General features: G+C 41.3%; 1 protein-coding gene across 6 annotated transcripts in view; it reads right to left on the bottom strand.

Annotated features, from left to right (window-relative positions):
- DPF3 (double PHD fingers 3) overlaps window positions 1–24,021 on the bottom strand; it is a 231,301-nt gene that overhangs the window by 863 nt on the left and 206,417 nt on the right. For 3 of the 6 annotated variants that reach the window (XM_044271694.1, XM_044271695.1, XM_044271696.1), the window contains 2 exons: window positions 12,957–13,069; window positions 4,160–4,241 (listed from right to left, as the gene is read on the bottom strand). In XM_044271694.1, the coding sequence (XP_044127629.1) occupies window positions 4,160–4,241; window positions 12,957–13,069 (195 nt within the window). Of the gene's footprint in view, window positions 1–4,159; window positions 4,242–12,956; window positions 13,070–20,303; window positions 23,752–24,021 lie in introns of those variants that run through there. The other 3 variants (XR_006387043.1, XR_006387044.1, XM_044271697.1) reach the window with 1 other exon arrangement.

The following is a 24,021-nucleotide window of genomic DNA, read 5'->3' as shown; positions in this document are numbered from 1 at the left end:
TTTATACTGATTACCTATCCTCAGGATATGTTATTTGTATCTGATTGGTAGGACTCTGACACCCGGGACCCCCGACGATCAGCAGTTTGAGAAGGCAGCAGCACCTTAGCCTAGGCCAGTGACGACACTTTCTTGTGTTACGTGGCCTAGGAGCAGCTCAGCCCTATAGAAGTGAATGGGGCAGAGCGTGATACCAAGCACGGTGTACGGCGCTGTGCTTGGTGAGCTCTGATAAAGCAGTGGTGATCACAGGAGCGTCGGTGCCATCTCAAAACAGCTGATTTGTGAGAGTCCTGGGTGTCAGACCTCCACTCATCAGATACTGATGACATAGAGGATAGGTCAGCTGTAAAAATAAATAAATTGGAAAACCCTTTTGAGAGAGAGCACTGCCACTTCCATTATAAATTTTAGCTAACTGCTGAGGGTAAAAAAGATTAAGGAGGGGGGGCTCAGTGTTATTCAAAGCAGGTGGTGGTTCCATTCAGATCACGTTAGTTACTCATTAACCGTGCAATTATCAATTCCATATTTGATGGCATTAATAGGCAATATGGATAATTTTTCACCATGTCTCTGTCTGTCAGTCCCATAGAGAATGAAAAGTATAACCAGTCAGGGAGCTCAGATCCCCATTCTCATGATTGGTGGTGTTCAGACCCACCACGATCATATACTTATTTTAAAAGCCGTGTGATACTGCATTCCAATCTGCTGTCTTAGGCCTCATGCGCACAACCGTTGTTTTGGTCCGCATCTGCGGCTCTGATGTGGACCCATTCACTTCAATAGGGCCACAAAAGATGCGGACAGCACTCAGTGTGCTGTCCACATCCGTTGCACCGTTCCGTAGCCCCGCAAAAAATATATAACATGTCCTATTCTTGTCCGTTTTGCAGACAAGAATAGGCATTTCTGCAACCTGTTCCATTACTCAAATTGCAAAAGGCACACGGGCGGCTTCTGTTTTTTGCATGTGCATGAGGCCTTAGGCTCCATTCACACGCCCGCAATTGTGGACCCATTCATTTCTATGGGGCCGCATGATGTGCAGCCCCGCACTTCCAGGTCCGCAATTCCAATCCCCCAAAAAATAGAACGTGTCCTATTCTTGTCCGCAATTGCGGACAAGAATAGGCATTTTCTATTAGGTACCATTCATTTGCGATGTGCGGTTCGCAAAATGCAGAACGCACATTGCCGGTGTCTGTGTTTTGCGGATCCACGGAAGCGCAAAACACACACGGATGTGTGAATAGACCCTTACTATGAAGGCTATGGTCCGTTTCCCAGTCTATTTGGGATGGGGCAATGAGCAAGCATTTTATAGACAATTGAAATTTGTCTAGAAATTTAAGGTGACGTGACAGATATTTTCAAACTATGTTAATTTGTTGAAATCACTGTTATGGCGGTTTGTGTAGAACCATTGTCAACCAATGGATTTGATTTAGGGCTAAACCTAAGGGTGTTATCCTGGTGGTTTCCTGGTATTCATCCTTTAACCCTTATACAGGGATCTGGACTTTGCTGCCGGGAACGCACCCGGCCACTACTGCTCGGAGTAGTCTCTGTGTGTCCTGAAGGAATGAGCAAAACTTGTAGTCAGTGACAGGCTGAGGTCAGAGCAGGCAAAATTTGTATGAATATGTGCAACAGAACCGAGATCAGGGCAGATAGAACAGGGCCAGTACGGTGACCAGGTGGATCAGAGTCGGGGAATGGGCAGAGGTCTGAACATGGCCAGAAAACAGAAATCACACCTTTTCAAGGAACTAGCAAGCTAAGGACCTTTTTGCTCAGGCACCGTCCTATTGAGGCTGCTAGCCATTGGCTGGTGAAGATTGGGACACACACGTGCTGGTCTTTTAAGGGCTAGGGGAGCGCACTTGTGGCCTATGGTTGCAAGGTAAGCACCCAAGCAAGCTGGCCTGTGCCTGCTAGAAGGAGCGTAGTTACTCTGGTGGCCTGGCCTGCAGGGAAATGAAGGAAAGAGGGAAGCAGACCCAGACCACCAGAAGGCAGAGACCTGGGACATGTGGGCTTAAAGGGATTATCCGATATTTAAAATATCCCCCCTAATGCCTGGCCCACTTGTATGGATTATACTAGCCTGCTCCCCAGCATTGGCGTCGCTCCGGATCACTGCACGGCTGCTGCTCAGATCAAAACATGGGGGTAGGGGCAGATTTTCCAAGAGCAGGCCACAACGGTGAGCAGCCTCAAGTGAGCTTGACCCCCACACGGCCTGCTATTTGCTGCTTCCCCCGTTACCGGGTGTTTTGATCCAATGCGACGGGGAGAAGCAGCAGCGGCTGTGCAGGGATCCAGAGTGACATGGGTGCTGGGGAGCAGGTAAGTATAATCCATCTTAAGAAAAAGCAGCAGTGTCCAGCTCTTCTATGTGCTCTGACTTTTTCAATAGCTGTCACTTTAAGAGGAGCTTTTTTTCAGTCACGCCTTTCCTTAAAATGTTTAGACACTTCATAAACGTTATGTCATTTAAATGTTCTAAAAAGCATGTTTTTAGTTTTCTTGTAGTGCTGCCTATGTAGGAAAGATTGCAGGATGTGCAAGTTATTTTATAAATGACACCCTCGGACACTCCCTAGTAGATTGAACATAGGTACAGGTTTTGCACGGATGACCTCCACATCGATAAAAACCTGCATTATATAGCCATGTGGTTTGTGTATATTTAATATTGGTGTCACTAGGTGCTATTTTTTGACCAGTCGTGGGAGCTTTTCTATATGCTACTCTGTATCCATTGGAAAGTAATCGCTGTAATTTGTCATCTTCATAAAAGGATGGGTAAATGCCTAAATAAGAGAGAACGTATACGATAAAACGGTGGGTTGTACTGCAATGTCAGAGTAGGTATTATCAAATCCTTATTTTTATCACGTTTATCAAATAACAAATGCTGCCTAGTTTTTTTTTGCTGACCCGTGTCATGGCTCGTGTGAACATCCAATGTTGGCAACTCCCTAGCTAATAGCCTGGTGTGTATGTTTGCCTCTTGTTCAAATAAGGACTCTTTATTACAATTGTGCTTTGCCCTCGTTAGTTCTCCTATAGCAGTGATGGCGAACCTTTTACAGACCGAGTGCCCAAACTGCAGCATAAACCCACTTATTTATCGCAAAGTGCCAACACAGCAATTTACCTTGAATACTACAGTCCAATATAGAATATCTTCCATGTACTTTATTATTTAGCTATAATAGCTGAATACATTCAGTGCGCTGCCTGTGCTGTTCATAGTGCGCCCTGCGCCGATGACTGACAGGAGAAGTCTAAGGCATATTGGTACACCATAGATTTTTTCCAGAGTGTGGGTGCCCACAGAGAGGGCTCTGAGTGCCACCTCTGGCACCTGTGCCATAGGTTCGCCATCACTGTCCTATAGGGATGGCTTTTAGTGTGGGTTTAGGATAGTATGTTTTTGCACGCAAAAGGTTGTTACCTGAAACTGGTTTTCTGGAGGTGGAGGTTATGATAACCTGATTTATTACTCCATAAAAAAAAAAAAAAAAAAAAAAGTGATCTCATTTTTGTTGACTGTATAGGTGAATTTTAATTTAAACTCATTATTGCTCAGGTATTCAATAAAAGATGGTACGGCAGACACATCCCCCTGCCAAATTAGCTATGGCATTTTGGGAATCCATGTTTTTCTATAGTGAGAATAATCCATACTGGAGAAAAGGAATATCAAATGGTACGGCAGATACATTGATGACCGGCTATTAATTTGGGGATGTGTCTGCCGTACCATGTTTTATTAAATGTTTCTTCTGAAGTCGATCCGCTCATCCCTAAATAAGATCTGTACAGGTCGAAACGCGTCAGTCATATGTACAGCAGGGATTATTTTATTCGCTGGATCCCACATCTGTTTCTGGTAGTATAATCCATACAAGGGGCCGGCCATTGTGGGGGGGGGGGAGATATTTTACATATCGGATAACCCCTTGAACAGCAGCGTAATGTACAGTATATACTTAATTATGCATGTGTTCACTGTTGTGGTTTCTATTTTTGCAGATTTTGATAATTCGATTGAAGGGTCAACTATCATAAGAAAATATTTAAATAGATTCTTCTACTTAAAGTATAAAAAAAATAAAAAATATAAATAAAAAAAAAAGGGTACCTTCTGGTGGCTCATCCATTGGAGGACTGAGGCAGTACATGTGATATCCACGATCGCAGTCATCACAAAAGAGGAGCTGTTCCTTTATGAAATAAACATGCACACAATATCAATGCAAAATCAGTGCAATTGAATCTGACATGCACTATATATGCTAGTATTTTGATTAGACAGTTGTTTCACGTTAAATTAGTCAATTACTGACAGTCTCTGCTCAGAGCTATGAAATATCCCTTCATTAAAGGGAACCTGACTGCACGGTTTGCCATATTCAACTAATTATATAGCACTGTAGATCACATCACAACAAAATCATTGCTGTCATTTTCAAAACTCTCTGCTTTGCCGTATTGATTTAGTTACACTTCGAAATAGTATCTTTCCATATGTAAATGAGGGGCTTGGAGTCATTGGGGGATCTCCTTTTACTGACTAAGTGATGGAGTCGCTGCAGCAAGCCCAGCCATATCACTTTGACATCTCCAGTGCTTCTGAATTCTCATGCATGCACCGTCCATCCTGTGTATACACCTTGTCTTCATCCTCACTGTGCATGTAAGGAGAGAAGGGCAAGAGGATTATGACACACTGACAATATTTCCGATGACATGGAGCAGGTAAGGGAGTGTCAATCAGAGTGAGATTGGCAGGCTTGCAGCAGGGACTCCTTGACACGGACAATGAAAAGAGACATATGGGAAGGTACTATTTCATAGTGTAATTATACAAAAAGTGGCAAATTATAGAGTTTTGAAAAAAAATTATCTTGCTGTAATGTGATCTTCAGTGCCATATACAAATGTAGCCACCATTATTTTGACTGTCAGTGTTATCCAATAGATTCCAGAACTGTAAGGCCTCTTTCACACGGGCGTCTTATTTTTGGCTCGGATAAGAGGCGGGTGCGTTGCGGGAACACGCGCGAGTGCAAAACATTGTAATGCGTTTTGCACTCGCGTGAGAAAAATCGCGCATGTTTGGTACCCAAACCCGAACTTCTTCACAGAAGTTCGGGCTTGGGATTGATGTTCTGAAGATTGTATTATTTTCCCTTATAACATGGTTATAAGGGAAAATAATAGCATTCTGAATACAGAATGCATAGTAAAATAGCGCTGGAGGGGTTAAAAAAAAAAAAAAAAAGTTAACTCACCTTCTCCTCTTGATCGCGTAGTTCCCGGTCTCTTTACTTCTTTAATGATGAGCTGTGGGCTGAATGACCTGTGGTGATGTCAGATCACATGCTCCATCACCGCGGTGATGGAGCATGTGGTCTGACGTCACGACAGGTCCTTTAGCCCACAGCTCATCATTAAAGAAGTAAAGAGACCGGGAACTACGCGATCAAGAGGAGAAGAGTTAACTTTTTTTTTTTTTTTTTTTTTTTTTTTTTTAACCCCTCCAGCACTATTTTACTATGCATTCTGTATTCAGAATGCTATCATTTTCCCTTTAAAACCATGTTATAAGGGAAAATAATACAGTCAATAGACTGTCACCTAGAACCCATGCGTGAAAATCGAACCGCATCCGCACTTGCTTGCGGATGCTTGCGATTTTCACGCAACCCCATTCATTTCTATGGGGCCTGCGTTACGTGAAAAACTCAGAATATAGAACATGCTGCTATTTTCACGCAACGCATAAGTGATGCGTGAAAATCGCCGCTCATGTGAACAGCCCCATAGAAATGAATGGGTTCAGATTCAGTGCGGGTGTAATGCGTTCAACTCGCGCATCGCACCCGCGCGGAATACTCGCCCGTGTGAAAGGGGCCTAAGGGTTACATAGCATTATATTGATTTATGAAGCTATGCGACCCAGTCAGTGCTGGAAGTTTCAGGACGGGTGCTGCGTTGAGAGTCCGGAGCGTGACAATCGCTCGTCTGAAAGCGGCCCTAGGGTATAAGGCAAAGATCTGCACCTGTTCAGTGTTTAGAGCTGCATCTGGTTTTGGCTCACAATCACTGATGGAAATCACTGACCAAACATGGAGTGTGTGAATAAGGCCTCACATGTTTAATTTAGAACCCTTGCATTATCTATGTGCTGTACAATACACAAGACATTAAAGGCCATAAATATCTTTGGAGGAAGTTTATCATTGCATTTTACTCATTTGGGCTAAAAATCATTTTTTAATTGGTCTTTCCAACAGTTGCTTGCTACCTTGCTTTCTGTTTTACAAATAATCCATCAACCAGCTTCTCTGACTTCTGTATGTGAAGCCCTTATCTCTGAACTCCTGACAGCAGGTTTTAAAACAGAAAATCTGCACAGTTTTTCATATGGATTTCTGTGCTTTTTTTAATTGTTTTTGGTACTGATTTGATGTAGACTTTCAGCAGACCTCAGCCTTGCATTGAAGAGGGTGGTCCACAGAAAGAATTGACATGCTGCAGATTTAAAAATTTGCATAGCCAGTCAGTTTCTGCACAGAAAAAAAAACTAAGGGCCAGATGTATCATGACTCTGACAGCTCCCTCCACTTTCACATATGGCTAAAGTCAGTTTTAGCCAAGTCAGATTTATGATCGGCCCTTTAGGACTGTAATAAATGTGGTTTGACGGTAGCAGTTTATCCATCAGTAAGCAGCTTTACAAAAGTCGCACATCTTTATGAAAAAGTCACATGTTCTATTAAAAAGTCTCAAAGGTAAGCATAGTCCTCACTGGAGTGAAATTGGACATTTTTTTTCCGACTTTTTAGTCGCAATAGTAAATCTGTCTAGAGATTAATTTACATAAGAAAACATGCCCACTTTCAGAAAACTTTTTCACTCCATTATTCTGACTTGAGCTAATGATAAATCTGGCCCTAAATGTGTACATGAGATTTGTCTAATCTTATTCACTTGGCTGGTACTTGTATTAGGATACTTTTCACACTAGCGTTATTCTTTTCCGGCATAGAGTTCCGTCCTAGGGGCTCTATACCGGAAAAGAATTGATCAGTTTTATCCCCATGCATTCTGAATGGGGAGCAATCCGTTCAGGATTCATCAGGATGTCTTCAGTTCAGTCTTTTTGACTGTTCAGGACGGAGATAATACCGAATACCCAAAAACTGAACACTTGCCCGAATGCCGGATCTGTCATTTTTTTTCCATAGGAATGTGTTGGTGTCGGATCCGGCATTAAAATACCGCAAGGCTAGATACGTCCTTCCGGTCTGTGCATGCACAGACCAGTAAAAATCGGAAAAAAATATATAACGGATCAGTTTGTCCGTATGACAAACGGAGAGACGGATCCATTCTTGCAATGCATTTGTGAGACTGATCCGCATCCGGAGCCGTCTACAAATGCTGTCCGTTTGCATGCAGATTGCCAGATCCGGCAGGCAGTTCCAGCGACGGAACTGCTTGCCGGATCACTCTGCCGCAAGTGTGAAAGTAGCCTTAGACTGAGGTTTTTCTGCATGAGTTAAAAACGGATAAACAGTCTTTCTTTTTTTATTTTTTATTTTATTTCTTTTTTTCATGGCCATTTTGTCGTGTGAATGCAGGCCATTATCGGAACCTTCCTGAAAACTCTCAGTGGAAGAAAGAGCCGCATTTACATGCAGCAACTAAGTCCACTGTATGTATCGCCCGTCCTCGTACAAATTCATAGTTTCTGGGCACCTGATCGGTATTTGCACAGCATTTGCTTCCTAAAAACAATGATTTAGGTGTCAGCATAAACAATGATTTCTGTTTTGCTCGTTGGCCCAGTTACCTGGCATTATCAAACTGAAGTCGTAGAAAACTGGTCAATACTTTGCATTAGTATTTATAAGCCAAAACCATGAGTGGGTCAAAAGAAGAGGCAAACATTTTTCCATTATACTTTTTCTCTGTAGGTTCCTCTCTTGGTTTTGGCTTACACAAACTGATGCAAGATACTGACCAAATCCTGACTGTGTGAATGTGGTGTTAGGCATAGCTGAGCGAAGCAAGCTTCGGGTCCTAGATCCGAAGTCGCTTCACTCAAAACTTTGGTTCAATGTTTTATGGTCTCCGTACAGCATTAAAATGTGGTACCTCTGCAGTGTAGGACTGGGTGCTAACCAGTAAAATATATTTTGGGGGGCCACCGTACGGATACATTCAAATATTACCTGCTCACACAGCAGCAAGATGCTACCAGATGATTGAATATGGGGGTCGCTGCAGCAACTTTGAGAAGGTAGGTCCTGTGAAAGGAGGACATTGGCAGCTTTTCTCTATACCTAGAAGTCATCTCAGCTTCGATCGGATTTATAATAATAAACTGGAGAGTTTCTTTAATAATCTATCAAGTTTTTCTCTATGAACATAGGCTGGTTGAGGTGCTGTACATTGAGTATATGCATGTAGTGCAGTAAGTCTACTGTTTTATGTGCCACTTGTGCCGGGGGTGGGAGACTAGGGCATCACCTTGCTTCAGGGGTCCACCAGAGGATTCACCTGCAACCCTGTGGGCCAGTCCGAGCCTGTACCTCGGAAACAAACCTGAGTTCGGATCCAAGTTTTAAAATGGTTTTTCAGTTTAAAAATCAAATACCGAAGTTATTCGCGAGACTTCGGGAATAACTCACTTCACCTCGTCGGAGGCCATACCTTTAATGCTGTACAGAGACTGATCTCCTTACAGCATTGAACCAAAAGTTTTGAGCAAAGCGACTTTGGATCTAGGATCCGTTGCTCTCTTCGCTCATCCCTAGTCATAGCATAAGAAAACACATGCCTCCTGTTTACCAACCAGTGTTGAGTCATATACCTACCTAATAACAGTATGTAATTTTATAAACTATAATATTTATACAGTTGTTGGCTATACTCAGCAGAGATATTTAACCCCTTTAGTACCGAGCCACTTTTCACCTTAAATCCCAGGCCGATTTTTGCAAATCTGACATGTCACTTTATGTAGTAATAACTTTGGAACACTTTTACTTATCCAAGCCATTCTGAGATTTTCTCGTGACACATTGTACTTCATGACAGTCATAAATTTGAGTCAATATATTTCACCTTTATTTATGAAAAGATCCAGAATTTACCAAAAATGTTGACAGTCGCAATTTTCAAAATTTCTATTTCTCTGCTTTTAAAACAGAAACTAATACCTAATAAAATATGTATTACTTAAAATTCCACATATGTCTACTTTATGTTGGCATTATTTTTTAAATGTCATTTAATTTTTTTAGGATGTTAGAAGGCTTAGACGTTTAGAAGCAATTTTTCAAATTTTCCAAAGCATTTTTTGAGCACCAGTTCAGTTATAAAGTGATTTTGAGTGGCTTACGTAATGGAAATCACCCATAAATTTTAGAAACTACACCCCTCAAATTATTCAAAACTGATGTTACAAACTTTGTTAACCCTTGAGGTGTTCCACAAGAATTAAGGTGAAAGTTCAAAAATAAACCTCAATATATATTACTCAGATTCTGTAGTTTACAGAAATACCCCATATGTGGCGGTAAACTGCTCTATGGGCACGTGGCATTGGTCAGAAGTAAAGGAGCGCAATATGGATTTTGGAGGCAGATTTTGCTAGAATGGTTTTTAGGCACCACTTTGTATTTGAAGAGACCCTGACGTACGCTCTACAGTAGAAACCCTTAAAAAGTTACCCCATTTTGGAAACTACACCCCTTAAAGACTATATTAAGGGGGTGCACTGACCACTTTGACCCCTTAAGCATTTTATGGATTTTAGAAACACTTGGCTGTGAAAATGAAGTTTCATTTCTTCCAAAAATTTTTGCTTTAGCCCCAAATTTTTCATTTTCATAAGGGGTAACAGGAGAAAAAGCACCCCATAATTTACTTATTTTCTCATGAATACAGTCATACCAAATATGTGGTGGTAAAGTGCTATGGGGGCACATGGCAGGACTGCATGGCGCCGTATGGCTTTTGCAGCTTAGGTTTTGATGGATTGGTTTACGGGTGCCATTGGTTTTTATTTTTTAAGTGATTATCTTATGTGGGGGCTAATTTTTTGCAGGATGAGATGACTGTTTGATTCGTACCATTTTGGGGTACATAGGAATTTTTGATCGCTTGGTGTTACACTTTTTGTGAGGCAAGGTGACAAGGTTTTGGCATAGTTTTTATTTTTTATTTTTCTTACAGCATTCACCTGAGGGGGTATATAATGTAATATTTTTATAGAGCAGGTTGTTACAGATGTGGCGATACCTAATATATATGTCTATCACAGTAAAAGCCTTTTTGAACAGAAAAGCCCTATTTTTGGGGCGATGAGAACAGTTTGATTGGTACCATTTTGGGCTAAATACGCCTTTTTGATCGCATGGTGTTACACTTTTTTTTTATAGTGTTCACCTGGCGGGGTGGATCATGTGATATTTTTATAGAGCCAGTCGATACGGACGCGGACATACCTAATATGTCTACTTTTCTCTCTTTCCCTATTTTGTACAATTTTTTTTTTTTTTTTACTTAAAGGGAACCTGTCATGTGGATATTTGATTTATAACTTAAAGGGAACCTGTCATGTGGATATTTGATTTATAATCTAACGTATTATATACAATCATTAACTACTAAAAAGTACCTTAGATGTATTCACTTACTGGTGTGACAGATGGTTACCTCATAATATACACACAAAGATGCCGCATGCTAATGAGCTGATTTGAGTCCAGTGTGATGTCATTGAGTCCAGCGTTTTTGTTGCCCTTAGTTAGGACACCATAAAACTGGTGACAGGTTCCCTTTAATTTTTTTTACAAATTTTTTTTCACATCTTTTTAACTTTATTTTTTTGTCCCACTCTTTTGGGGGACTGATCCCCTTTACAATGCATTACAATACTTCTGTATTATAATGTATTGGCTGTAAGTGTATTACCAGAGTAATGCACTTACAGCCTTCCTGCCTGTGAGATCTAGGGGGTTGGATCTCACAGGCTGACACGGATGGCAGCCATGATGCCTAAGGAAGGCATCGGGCTGCCGTCCAAGCCATCCGTTCCCCATCACAGCAGCGGGGGACCCGATGGACACGTGGACCCGTCAGGATAGCGCACGTCCCGCGTTCAGTGACCGTGGCTGACCGCGGCTGTGCAAGATATAATGCAGCACTGCAGCTATCAGTGACTGCCGGACCCTGCAGCTATCAGTGACTGCCGGACCCTGCAGCTGATCAGGCGGGCGCAGCTTCTGTGCCCGCCTAATCAGAGCGCCGTAGCTGTATGGTGCTGGGATTTCTGACCCACTTCCCAGCGCCGTACATATACGGCGCTGGTATCCTACGAGTTATAAAGGGGACATGTCACCATTCAAATGCAATGTAAGCTACATGCAGCATGTTATAGAACAGGAGGAGCTGAACAGATTTATACATGGTTTTGTGGGAAAAGATTCAGTGTAACTTTTATATTTTATTAATTTAAAATTTCTGCTTATTCTAGGCTTTGAAGTCAAGGAGACGGAACTAGGGTTGGGCAATATCAAAAATTTTCAGACCATAACAATATTAAGAAATTTATCGCGATAATATAAATCGCGATAAATACCTGTTTAAAAGAAAAAAAACACAAGGAGACGTTATACTGTATGGGGGCAGCCACAAGGGGACGTTATACTGTATGGGGGCAGCCACAAGGGGACGTTATACTGTATGGGGGCAGCCACAAGGGGACGTTATACTGTATGGGGGCCACAAGGAGACGTTATACTGTATGGGGCAGGCTGGCATCTAGCAGGAGACGTTATACTGTATGGGGGCCACAAGGAGACATATGAGGGCAGCAGCCACAAGGAGACATTACAGTATGGGGGCAGCAGCCACAAAAGGACATTACGGACAGTATGGGGGCAGCAGCCACAAGGTGCTGCGCCCCCCCCCCCCCAATGTCTTATGGCCACCTGTGTGACTGTGACCTGCGTGCCACCATACAGTAATTCCTTCTTGTTGGTCATATCATGGGGGAGGGACTCATGATGGCTCATTCCCTGCTGGCTGCTATTTGAATGTGCAGTGCAGAGCATGCAGCTAGTTGCAGGCAGGCATGATATAATTGGGGTAATTTGATAAAGATAGGCAGAGTGTGATATATAGGATCTCTTCTCTCCACATGCGTGAATTCTGTGGGGGTCGGAGTCGGACGGAGTGTGGGACTAAGTTCTTCTGACTGACTTTCCCGCCACTTGCTGTTGTACTGCGCTGCTTTACTCAGCCTGGGCGTCACCTGATTCCGACGTTAGACATCGGTGGGCGGAGATTGCACCATGGGAGCAAGCGAGGAGGAGCCAGGTCGGCTGCTGCGGGAAGCAATTGGTAGATAATGATGCAGGGGGCGGGCGGATGCAGTTTTTGAAGCGATGTTGTCACAAAATACTGCGGTAATTAGGAAACAGTGATATCGCCATATCGCAGTTTTTTTAATAGCGCGGTATATCGTGATACCGGTATATCGCCCAACCCTAGATGGACCTATCAGTGATTGACGGCTATCTCTGTATACACAGTCATAGAGAGAAGGCTGTCAATCACTGATAGGCCCGCCTCCTGGACCTCAAACCCCAGAATAAGCAGGAATTTAAATGCATAAATGACAAGTTTTACTGAATCTTTTCCCATAAAACTATGTATCCATCTGCTCGGCTCCTCCTGCTTTATGCATTTTCATGGTGACAAGTTCCCTTTAAACTTTTAGAGAAGCATGTATCCTAAGGTCAGAATACAAAAAGCTTCCCTTCTTACCAGAGTACTTTCTGTACGAATGTGTACAATGGGTAATTTCCTAGCAATCATATGGGCATATTTACACTAGGAGTGTAGCTTAAACTCACATCATTCTCTGAGGTTCCACAAATGATGCAGGACTTGCACTCTATGCACTGCCACTGGTAGGTTTTAACAGCCTCTGTCATATTTACAGTGAACTGCAGACAGGTTGGATGACCTGCAAAACCAAAAAAACATTTTGACAAACATTTGTCTTTAGTGATACTGTACGAACTTTAGTGCAACAGGGTGTAGCTAAGTAGGGTAACAGCAAGCAGTAACCCTTTTGCTGCCAATTACATATAGCTCCACTCACACTCGTAGGCAAAGCCAATATCTCTGGGCTCTTGCAAACAAATAGACACCACCAGATTACTAAAATCTTTGCTTCAACAATCCACTTTTTTCTTTCTTTGGTATGAATACTCAGTGCACTTAAAAACACTTTCAGTTGATGATGTTATACTTGTGTTATGTTTGTCGTCCTGCAGTGTCCATTTTATTTATAAGAACCCTGAGCAAAAAATAACACAACCATGGTATGCTACTTTCATACCAAAACTGAAAATCTAAAGTTTAACTTTCTAAAACACAAGGAAAGAAGCTGCGCACAAGGGAAACTTGGGTTGAAACTTTTGGGTGGTGGCATGCATTTCCAATCCACATTTTGTAACGATGAAGCACCCAGAGAACACTTATCAGTAGAAGAGCATAAAGCCAAATGTCCAGCTGCAAGAAAAATCAAGATGCGTAAGAAGAAACAAAAAATATTTATCTACTGTATCTTTCTATCTGTCTCTCTATGTTCTATCCGTCTTTGGAAGTTCTTGTCGGCTATAACCAGAGGAAAAACAAATTTGTCTCGGTGATCGCTGTAACTGCGCCTCTTAACCATGGTACATTGTCCATTTTATGTGTTTTTAACATACAGTATTCAGCAGATTGCCATAAACATGTTACTCACATTTCTGTTTAATTGTTTCCTATTGTTTGATGATTTTTTATTTATTTTTAGGCCCCTTGCATTTTGGCAAAATGTAGGTACTGATATGTGGCCACCTATTTTATTTTTGTTTTTAGTTTTTTTTTTTTACAGGATTTCTTAAAGGGGTTGTCCGAGACTGGGAACCAATATAAAAATAAAACACTGGCTCAAAGTGTTCCCATTCTAGTGCTGGCGTTCTGTTTGTGCCACTTCCTGACCCACTGGGCTAGAGGTGTGATGTGCAGTCTACATGCATGTCTCCACTACCAGGCAGCCAGTGGCCTCAGCAGTGACCTATGCAGGAATGGTATGTGACCACTGACAGCCCTTCCTGCTCATGTGACTGCTGAGGTCACTGATTGGCCAACGGTAATGTACATATAGACAGCATGTCCCACTTCTGGTACAGCAGGGACCAAAAGCAGCAGAGTCTGGAGTTCACCCCTGGACCAGGAACACTTTGAACAGGTGAGTGGTTTTTATTTTTTTACTTTTACACCATGCCTGGTCCCATTAACATTGGTTTGCATTCCTGAACAACCCCTTTTAAAATATTTTTTACATATTTTATTTATAATCTGAATTACTGTATATGCTAGTTAAATATGCACCATATGTCACATTATAGATAATATTTTAGCATAAAGTCATGGATACAGTTCTTTAAACCAGTGTTTCTGAGCTAAGGATTTACTTCTACTACTCAAATTACAAAGTAACTTGAAGCTTATATCTATATTCTTACAGTCTTGCTGTATAGATTAAATTTTTAATGGTTGAATTTTCCTTTCTAATGAAACCTGTCATGTTATGCTGTCCTCACTGTGGGAACCATACAGTAGTAACAGACCAGCTGATTTCAGTGGTCTATCACTCATGAGCTAGGACGGAGAGAGCAGGACCCGAATAATTGTGACTCTTCTCAGACAGTTGTGTAATACTTCTCAGTGAGGGAGGCATACAATTGATGAAAGGTTCCCTTTAAAGAGTGCTGCTTGCATATAACATAATGCACATATTTCCTGTAATATGACTGTGAGTGCACTTAAAACCACAGTAAATTGGAATTGAGAAGTACTGGGTGTAAAGGTTTCCAAAGACATTAGATACTATAGCTGTTTGTCACTCTGATTTCACTTAATAACAGGGTTTTTTCTGGGATTTTAATATTGATAGTCTATCCTCCAGATTAATATTTGATTGGTGTGAGTCCAATACCCCCTGCCCCCTCATTGAAGTGAATCAGATATTGATGGCCTATCCTGAGGCTAACATCAAATGTCAAGGTCTCTGCTTCTTTTGCAGATGCCGCAGTTTTTTAAGTGCATCGAGTCGACACCACATTAAAGTGTCTGTTCATAAGGAAACCATTAACGCAGTATAAAATGTGAGAAAAAATAAAATTAGTGCCTATTCTATGATAATGTTCTTGTGTTTAACATGGCAGAGAGCATGTTGAGGGTGCAATCTCACACTAACAACATCTGTCTTCAGTAGCTTCAGATATACCGTGCAACTTTTAAACACTAATGGCATGTACACAAGAGAAAAAATATTATGTATTGTGGATTTTGACACTGATCTGCAACAAAATCTGTTTTACATGCAATTTTGTTGTGAATTTCAAGCTATGTGTTGCAAGGGTGACTAACGGGGTCTGTTTGTAATGGGGTCTGCTAGGGTTTCATAGATGTTTCGATCAATCTGACCGTAAGAATAGTGCTGCATGCTGCTCAGTTCTTGCCATTAAAAATAATGAAAACCTTAACAGAACCCATGTGCAAATGTGAACAGAGCCTTAAAGGGGTTGTCCACTATTGATTACCTATCCCCCCCCCCCCCCCCATGGCATCCTCGTTCACTTCTCTGGGACGGTTGCGTACTATTTACTTGAACAGACAGAGCCGTCACATCAAAGTGAATGGGGATGGCATACTTGTAATTACACTGCTCACCACTGCAAATGCTGATAAACAGAGCAGAGAAGGCAGCGCTTATGAGCTCTGCCTTGTCTTCAAACAGCTGATCGGCAGGGGTGCTGGGACTCGGACCCCCGCCGATCTGATATTGATGACCTATCCTGAGGATATGTCATCAGCAGTAAAAAGCAGACAACCTCTGTTAATAAGCAATGGTCAATAAAACTATAGAATTTTCAAAGTGAATAGTCAGGATGATACACAACATACTGTTTTACATCTCCCTGACACAAAACCACTTGACTTGCCCAGCACTGTAAAGTGTAGTAGGCTGGGAAACATTAAATGACACAATACTGCTATTTACAGTATGAGGGTTACTATATCAAGTGTTTGTCATGCTGTTCTGTTGCTAATGCAAATTAAATCAGGGAAGTGATTGTCCTGTACTAAAATACAAGTGGAACTTTTATTTTATTTTATATCCACTCTTAGACCTACCACTTAAATCCATATACAGTCAGGTCCATAAGTATTGGGACATCGACACAATTGTAACGTTTTTGGCTCTATACACCACCGCAATGAATTTGAAATGAAACTAACTATGTGCTTAAACTGCAGACTGTCGGCTTTAATTTGAGGATATTTTCATCTAGATCAGGTGAACGGTGCAGGAATTACGACAGTTTGCATATGTGCCTCCCACTTGTTAAGGGACCAAAAGTATTGGGACAGAATAATAATCATAACTGAAACTTTCACTTTTTAATACTTGGTTGCAAATCCTTTGCAGTCAATTACAGCCTAAAGTCTGAAACGCATAGACCTCACCAGACGCTGGGTTTCATCCCTGGTGATGCTCTGCCAGGCCTCTACTGCAACTGTCTTCAGTTCCTGCTTGTTCTTGGGGCAATTTCCCTTCAGCAAGTGAAATACATGCTCAATCGGATTCAGGTCAGATGATTGACTTGGCTATTGCTTAAGATTCCACTTCTTTCCCTTAAACTCTTTGGTTGCTTTTGCAGTATGCTTTGGGTCATTGTCCATCTGCACTGTTAAGCACTGTCCAATGAGTTCTGAAGCATTTGGCTGAATAGAATTCATCCTGCTGCTTTTGTCAGCAGTCACATCATCAATAAATACAAGAGAAGCAATTCCATTGGCAGCCATACATGCCCACGCCATGACACTACCACCACCATGCTTTACTGATGAGGTGGTATGCTTAGGACCATGAGCAGTTCCTTTTCTTCTCCATACTCTTCTCTTCCCATCACTCTGGTACAAGTTGATCTTGGTTCTGTCTGTCCATAGGATGTTGTTCCAGAACTGTGAAGGCTTTTTTAGATGTCGTTTGGCAAACTGTAATCTGGCCTTCCTGTTTTTGAGGCTCACCAATGGTTTACATCTTGTGGTGAACCCTCTGTATTCACTCTGGTGAAGTCTTCTCTTGATTGTTGACTTTGACACACATACACCTACCTCCTGGAGAGTGTTCTTGATCTGGCCAACTGTTGTGAAGGGCGTTATCTTCACCAGGGAAAGAATTCTTCGGTCATCCACCACAGTTGTTTTCCGTGTTCTTCCGGGTCTTTTGGTGTTGCTGAGCTCACCGGTGCATTCCTTCTTTTTAAGAATATTCCAAACAGTTGTTTTGGCCGCGCCTAATGTTTTTGCTATCTCTCTGATGGGTTTGTTGTGTTTTTTCAGCCTAATGATGGCTTGCTTCACTGATAGTCACAGCCCTTTGGATCTCATCTTGAGAGTTGACAGCAACAGATTCCAAATGCAAATAGCACACTTGAAATGAACTCTGGACCTTTTATCTGCTCATTGTAATTGGGATAATGAGGGAATAAAACACACCTGGGCATGGAACAGCTGAGAAGCCAATTGTCCCATTTACTTTTGGCTCCTTAACAAGTGGGGGGCACAGATGCAAACTCGTTTGCCTGATTTGGATGTAAATACCCTCAAATTAAAGCTGACAGTCTGCAGTTAAAACACATCTTGTTCATTCATTGTGGTGGTGTATAGAGCCAAAAATGTTAGAATTGTGTTGATGTCCCAATATTTATGGACCTGGCTGTTTTTACATACAGTACTGTATATGTGAAGTATAGGAAACACAGGGCCTTGATTTAAACCACAGCAAAAGAACACTCTTGTAGACACAATGTTATTTCCAAACTAAAGAGATTTAATTCATTTTGCTTGTGAGCATATTAAATACAATTGTAGTTACATAGTTACTTTGGCTAGAGATTGGTCCATTTCATTCAAACCATCTCAAAATGATGCATCTGTCTTGCACTGCACAGTAAATCAGTATAAAATGAAGCACGAGAAGCAATGGGATATACACACAGCATGTAGAATCGGCCACGGACACATTTACAACTTCTGAGTAATGGCGTTTGTCTACTCTGGTGAAGACTTCACTATTGACATAAAACATTATAGTAATATCTTTATAGTGCTGAAAATGTATAGAGGAACCATGTATGTCCATCAGTAGTATCATGGCCATAGAAACATCCTTTAGACTATTCTTGTAATTATAAATCAAACAGGCTAGTAATTCTATATAAAGAACTAATGTAGAAAGTGAAAAGCAAATTAGCTTAGTTTTTCACACCCAAATCTACATACCTAGAGCTGTGTTCACATATTGCTGGAGCACCTTTTTTTGGTTTTTGGTGCAGTTTTTCAAAATCGCTGCAGAAACCATATCAGTTTTGTTGCGATCTTAGAAAACTGCACCAGAAACGGCACTGCGGCAGCAGCACCGTGTAAATGCAGCGTTACACTTGCCACATGTTGCTACTTTGTTTTCATTAGCATTAAATATCCCACGTGTTCGATATCTTTCATTTTTCACAGCTCCTTTGAAAAATGAAAGGTGGAATCTGGTTGGTTGCTATTGGCAACTAAGCCACTTATGCTTTACACCAGTTTGATAAATCTCCCCCTTAATGTTTTCCTCCTAGATCCAGCGCTACTCCCAACCCAGTGCTTGACTTGGGGCTGTGTTGCAGTTGTCTTGCATAGTGATTGAAACATTACACTGTGTCACCCTCAACCAAACTGTCCGCTAACCCTCCAATATAGGGATAGCTGTGTCAGACCCACACCGTAACTGATGGCATAGCTTAATTATAGATAAATAAAGCTGAAAGGGGTATTCCGGGTAGAGGAAGTTATCCCTTATACACAGGATAGGGGATAACTATTAGATCAGTAGAGATACTACTGATCACAATAGCTGGGCCCCCTACCCCATAGTGCCCCCCTGAAATGGATGGAGCAGCTGCTTGGAAATGCGCGGTGCAGCTCCCTTCATTTCTATGGGAGTGCCGAAGATAGAGTACAGCGCTCAGATGTCTCCGGCACTCCCACAGAAATGAATAGAGCAGCGCCACACATTTCTGACCAGCCACTCTGCCCATTTCAGGGGAGCTCCATGGGGTACAGGGCCCCCGTTCTCATGATCGGTGGGGGTCCCAGTGCAGCCAATAGTTATCCCCTATCCTGTGGCTAGGGGATAACTTTAACTGGTATACCCCTTTTAAAAGGAAGATTGTTCAGAACTTCTGACAGAGCTATGTAGGCAGTGTACACATACCTATGGGCATGGTCAGCCTTCTTGTCTGACTAAGAACTCAATGATAATCCTCCTGGCACTGGGAACGCAAGTATACAGGGGGCATTCACCTAATGTGCAGTGTCCAGAACTCTCTACACTGTACTCATTAATGCAGGCAGATCCCAAGGGTAGTCCAGTTTCCTTGGGAAACCAGATGACCTCTTTAAGTAGTGTTCAAGTTTAGAGTACACTTATACTATCATTTGAGCAAATTATATGGGCTATTTGAAGTAATACAGGGTGGCCCACGAAAGTCACCCTGTCTTAATTGTCCATAGCAGCCAATCAGAGCTTAGCTCTCAGTTCCTACAGGGCTCTAAAGAAATGAAAGCTGAGCTCTGATTGATTGATTTCTATGGACAACTAAGACAGATTTACTATTAGGCAGTTTGATTTGGAGATACTAAGCAGGCTACTTTTTCATGGGTCACCCTGTATTAAAATACATTTATCTAATCAGTGACTCTGTGGGTAAGACCAGTTGTCATATGCAGTATTTTTCTCATGTAGGCTCTGCTCATTGTACCCTGATGGCATCAGCTTATAACTGAGCCATGAGAGCCATCCTGGATCTGCTCTGTTGTACCCCAACAGTGGTTCTGCAGTCTGCCCTGTCATTGCAGTCAAAAATATTGTAGGGAGACTTAGGCCCCTTTTATATAAGTGAGTTCCACGCACTGGACTCGCAGCAGCTTCAGTCCTGACCTCCCAGCACTGACTGGGTTGCATAGCATTATGCTGATTTATGATGCTATGTAATCCTTACAGTTCAGGGATGTATTGGATAACACTGACAGCATTATGTCAGTGTTATCCAATACATTCCAGAACTGTAAGGATTAGATAGCATCATAAATAAATATAATGCTTTGCGACCCCATCAGTGTTAAGAGATCAGGACGGGAGCTGCTGCATACTCACTCTGCAAGTCTGATGCGTGGAACTCGCTAGTCTGAAAGGGACCTTAGGATGTATTGATCGTTCCACTTATACCGGGAAAAGTGTAAAAAAAAAGCAGTTTTTTGTGCTTACCATGTTTGCACAAAAACTTTGCTACTCTGTTTTTACACCTCCCTCACACTTTTGTAAATTGGGGGTGAAGAGTTGGCATACTTTATGAACGGCAGTTTTTTATAATGATGTAGAAAAAGGTTCAATCTCCCTCCAGTAGAGTGGGGGGTAGCATACAAGACCTGGAGTAACCTCTCTAGACAAAAGTTTTTGAGCTTAGAGATGTACCAAATTTATCAAATGCCATCCAGCATTTTATAAATTTACTATGACCCCCTACGCCAGAAATTGGTGTGAAAAAGGGTCACAAACCCGTGGTTTGAGAATTTTTTAATGCCATTGCACCTAAATGTAGGATCAAGTGGTTTTTCTACGTCACCCTCTCCACTTTCTGAAAAGGGAGAGTGGCGAGGGTGAGCTGTTTGCTGGGCCATCATTCCCAGTACATTCACTAATATTTGTGCCAGTTTACTGGTGTAAATGATGACTAAAATCTACTCTAGACACGTGGACTGCTGCAGGATACATCTAATTTATGACTAGGCCTGTGCCTCATCATAAATTAAGCGTGTCCTCCAGCTGTCTAGGGGGATCTCAAAGATCCCCAATATACAGTATTTCAAATTTTGTTGTTTCATGGGATAGCAATATTTCTGCAGAGGCTGTTTGAGATGTGGTGTAGCTTTAGTATGGGTTTACATTTAGTCTGCCTTCGGTTACAGAAAAATAATAAAGCTGTATAGTAAAGTCTGTATTATGCCCTTAATACCCATATTCTGCTGAACCGAACTTCTATTCCATAGGGTTCTATATAGTGACCCAAATTCAGCTTATTTGAAGCTTTGGAATCCAGGTCTTGGCGTAATATTGGCATCAAAATACAGCTATATTTACATTGAAAGTGCAGCATAGGCAGCCACAGGAAAGATGCTAAAGTAACGGGCTCTCATTCCATACAGCTTATTTCATATCTACCGTAATCAGTCAAATTCACATATTATGGCTATAGACACAAAACCTCTCTGGAGTGACATAAATAAGGCATAACGTGTCCCTTCTTTATACACAAAATCTTGATGCCGTGGTCATTATTATAACACTGACACTGAATGGTGCATGGACTACAAGCTCCCATTAATACTCGCCACTAAGCATAAAAACTTTCATATTCTAAAGAAGACTTCGGGACACATTTATGAAATAGTCATGTATGTTCTGGCCTTCACTTTTTCTCCATTTATTTATTTTTTTGGAGTGTGTGGTAAAAATGTTGCAGACACACAGCTCATTTGGGGTACGTTCCCAAGATTTATGAGGTAAGGATGAGTTTACACAAAAATAGGATGCAGTTATCTTTACTTTATAAATTTTCTTCCTTTTGGATTCACTCTTTGCCTTAAAAAAAGCATCTAAGGATGTGACAACTAGGTTTTGTTTTATTTTTTTATGATAAACTGTTGCTAGTTACTTTTTCCTTTTAAAATATGGACTGCTGTCCTATAGGTTATCACAAATTTGCCAGATTAAAATACTGCATAAACTTTCAGGACAAAGTATTAAAGAGGGTTGTCTGGTTTCTGATATTGATGACCTATCCTCAGGATAGGTCATCAATATCAGATTGGTGGGGGTCCAAATCATGGCACACTCACTGATCAGCTGCAGCGGCAACCATTGTTATCACAGCAAATCCATTCTATTCACTTGAATGGGAAGGAGCAGTTGTATTTACACTGAGTACCATTTAAGTGAATTGGATGGAGGAGCTGTAGTTACACTGCTTGCAGCTGCAATGGTGACAGCTGACAAGTAAAGAGAATGCAGTGCTTGCATGAGAACTGTGATCTTCATCAAAAAGCTGATTTTTGGAGTTGGGGGGTCCTGAGGATAGGTCACTAATATCAGAAACTGGACAACCCCTTTAACTTCACAGTAAAACCCAGCAATGTGTTGTATGGTCTGGGCTCCACTTACAGGGGTTGTCCTGCCATTTATATTGATGAGCTATCACTAGTATAGTTCATCAATACTCCCGAAGAGGAGGCAGAGCTCCATGCGAGCACTGCTTCCTCTTTACTACACTACTCCTCTGAAGCTGTGGCATACTGTAATTACAAGTACTTGCTGTATTTAAGTGACTAGAGCGAGTACTCGTCATTACACTGCACTTCTAAGACTACAGGCAGTGTAATGAACGGGAGCAGCGCTCGCATGGACCGCCACCTCCTCTTGATAGTCAGGGGTGTCTGATATTGATGACCTATCCTGGGCAGAGGTCATCACTATAAATGGCAGGACAACCCCTTTAACCTTTAAGAGAAGGAATGGATCCTTGGATACAAACTGCAGTATGTGAGACCAACCAAAGGGCACTTTTTACTGGCACAATACTGAAATTTCAGTTCAATGACAAGTGCAAAAAAGTTTTTTTTTAATAAAAAAAAAAAAAAATGCACAACTTTGAGCTCTGCTTATAGATTTGTATGTGGGTATGTAGAATGCATCCAACTGCTTAAAAAAAATATTAATTAATTAAAAACACGATAACTTACATAATTGTGGGAAAAGTTGAGCCCTACCAGTGTTGCCTGTACCGTTATCGATTCAGCAGCAGATTTAACAGTAAGTCACAGTAATTTCTTGTACATTGGTACAGCGCATATCCATTTTATCAGTGATTGACAGCCTGGTAAACATCTCAGCAGGGGTGGCAGGCACCAGCCAGCATAACGCAAAATGTAAATTTCTTATTCACTTATACATACCAATAATTTCACTACAAAATTAGAAAAAATAAACCTGGTAAACATAATAAGAAACCTGTGAGGGGGAAAAAAAGCCTAAACAAATCTTCTTTACATTTGTACAGGATAGAAAATGAATAAAAAAAAGTCACCAGCACCTTTTTGCATAAGTGCTTTCATTCATTTTAGTACGATACTCCTGGTCCACGTAAAATGTATGAAAACAAGTATACTGTGCAACTTCAGCCCTGGGATATCCTATTTTCTGTTTAAATATTGAAATAAATAAGGAGCAATATTGTTTTGTTTGTTAAATTTACATTTAACTAGCTGGGTGTCAAACACCAAATCTAAGCTAAAAATGTGTATATAAAATTTAAACCCAAAAAGATCTTCAGCAGGCGCCAGTATTATTATATCCCTCATATTGCACAAGCAAGGGTTGGGCTCCAGGTGCAGAGTATCGTTACATGAAGTCAATGTTATCCTCATCAAAACCAACTCTGATTGCTTTCTTGTAGGAAGTAGATGATCATCGTAGGGCATGGTGACCTGTGTGGAAAATAGAGCAAAATGAATAAAATAAATCTCATTAGCTTAATTATTCATTCTATATTACATACAGTGAGAAACAGAAGTATTTGAACACCCTGCAATTTTGCAAGTTCTCCCACTTAGAAATTATGGAGGGATCTGAAATTCACATTGTAGGTGCAATCCCACTCTGAGAGACAGAATAAAAAAAACAATTCAGGAAATCACATTGTATGATTTTTAAAGTGTATTTGTCTTGCACTGCTGAATATAAGTATTTCAACACCT

Source organism: Bufo gargarizans, chromosome 11 (genome assembly GCF_014858855.1).
Source record: "Bufo gargarizans isolate SCDJY-AF-19 chromosome 11, ASM1485885v1, whole genome shotgun sequence".
Classification (NCBI taxonomy): domain Eukaryota; kingdom Metazoa; phylum Chordata; class Amphibia; order Anura; family Bufonidae; genus Bufo; species Bufo gargarizans.
This window is presented reverse-complemented; position numbering and strand designations above follow the sequence as displayed.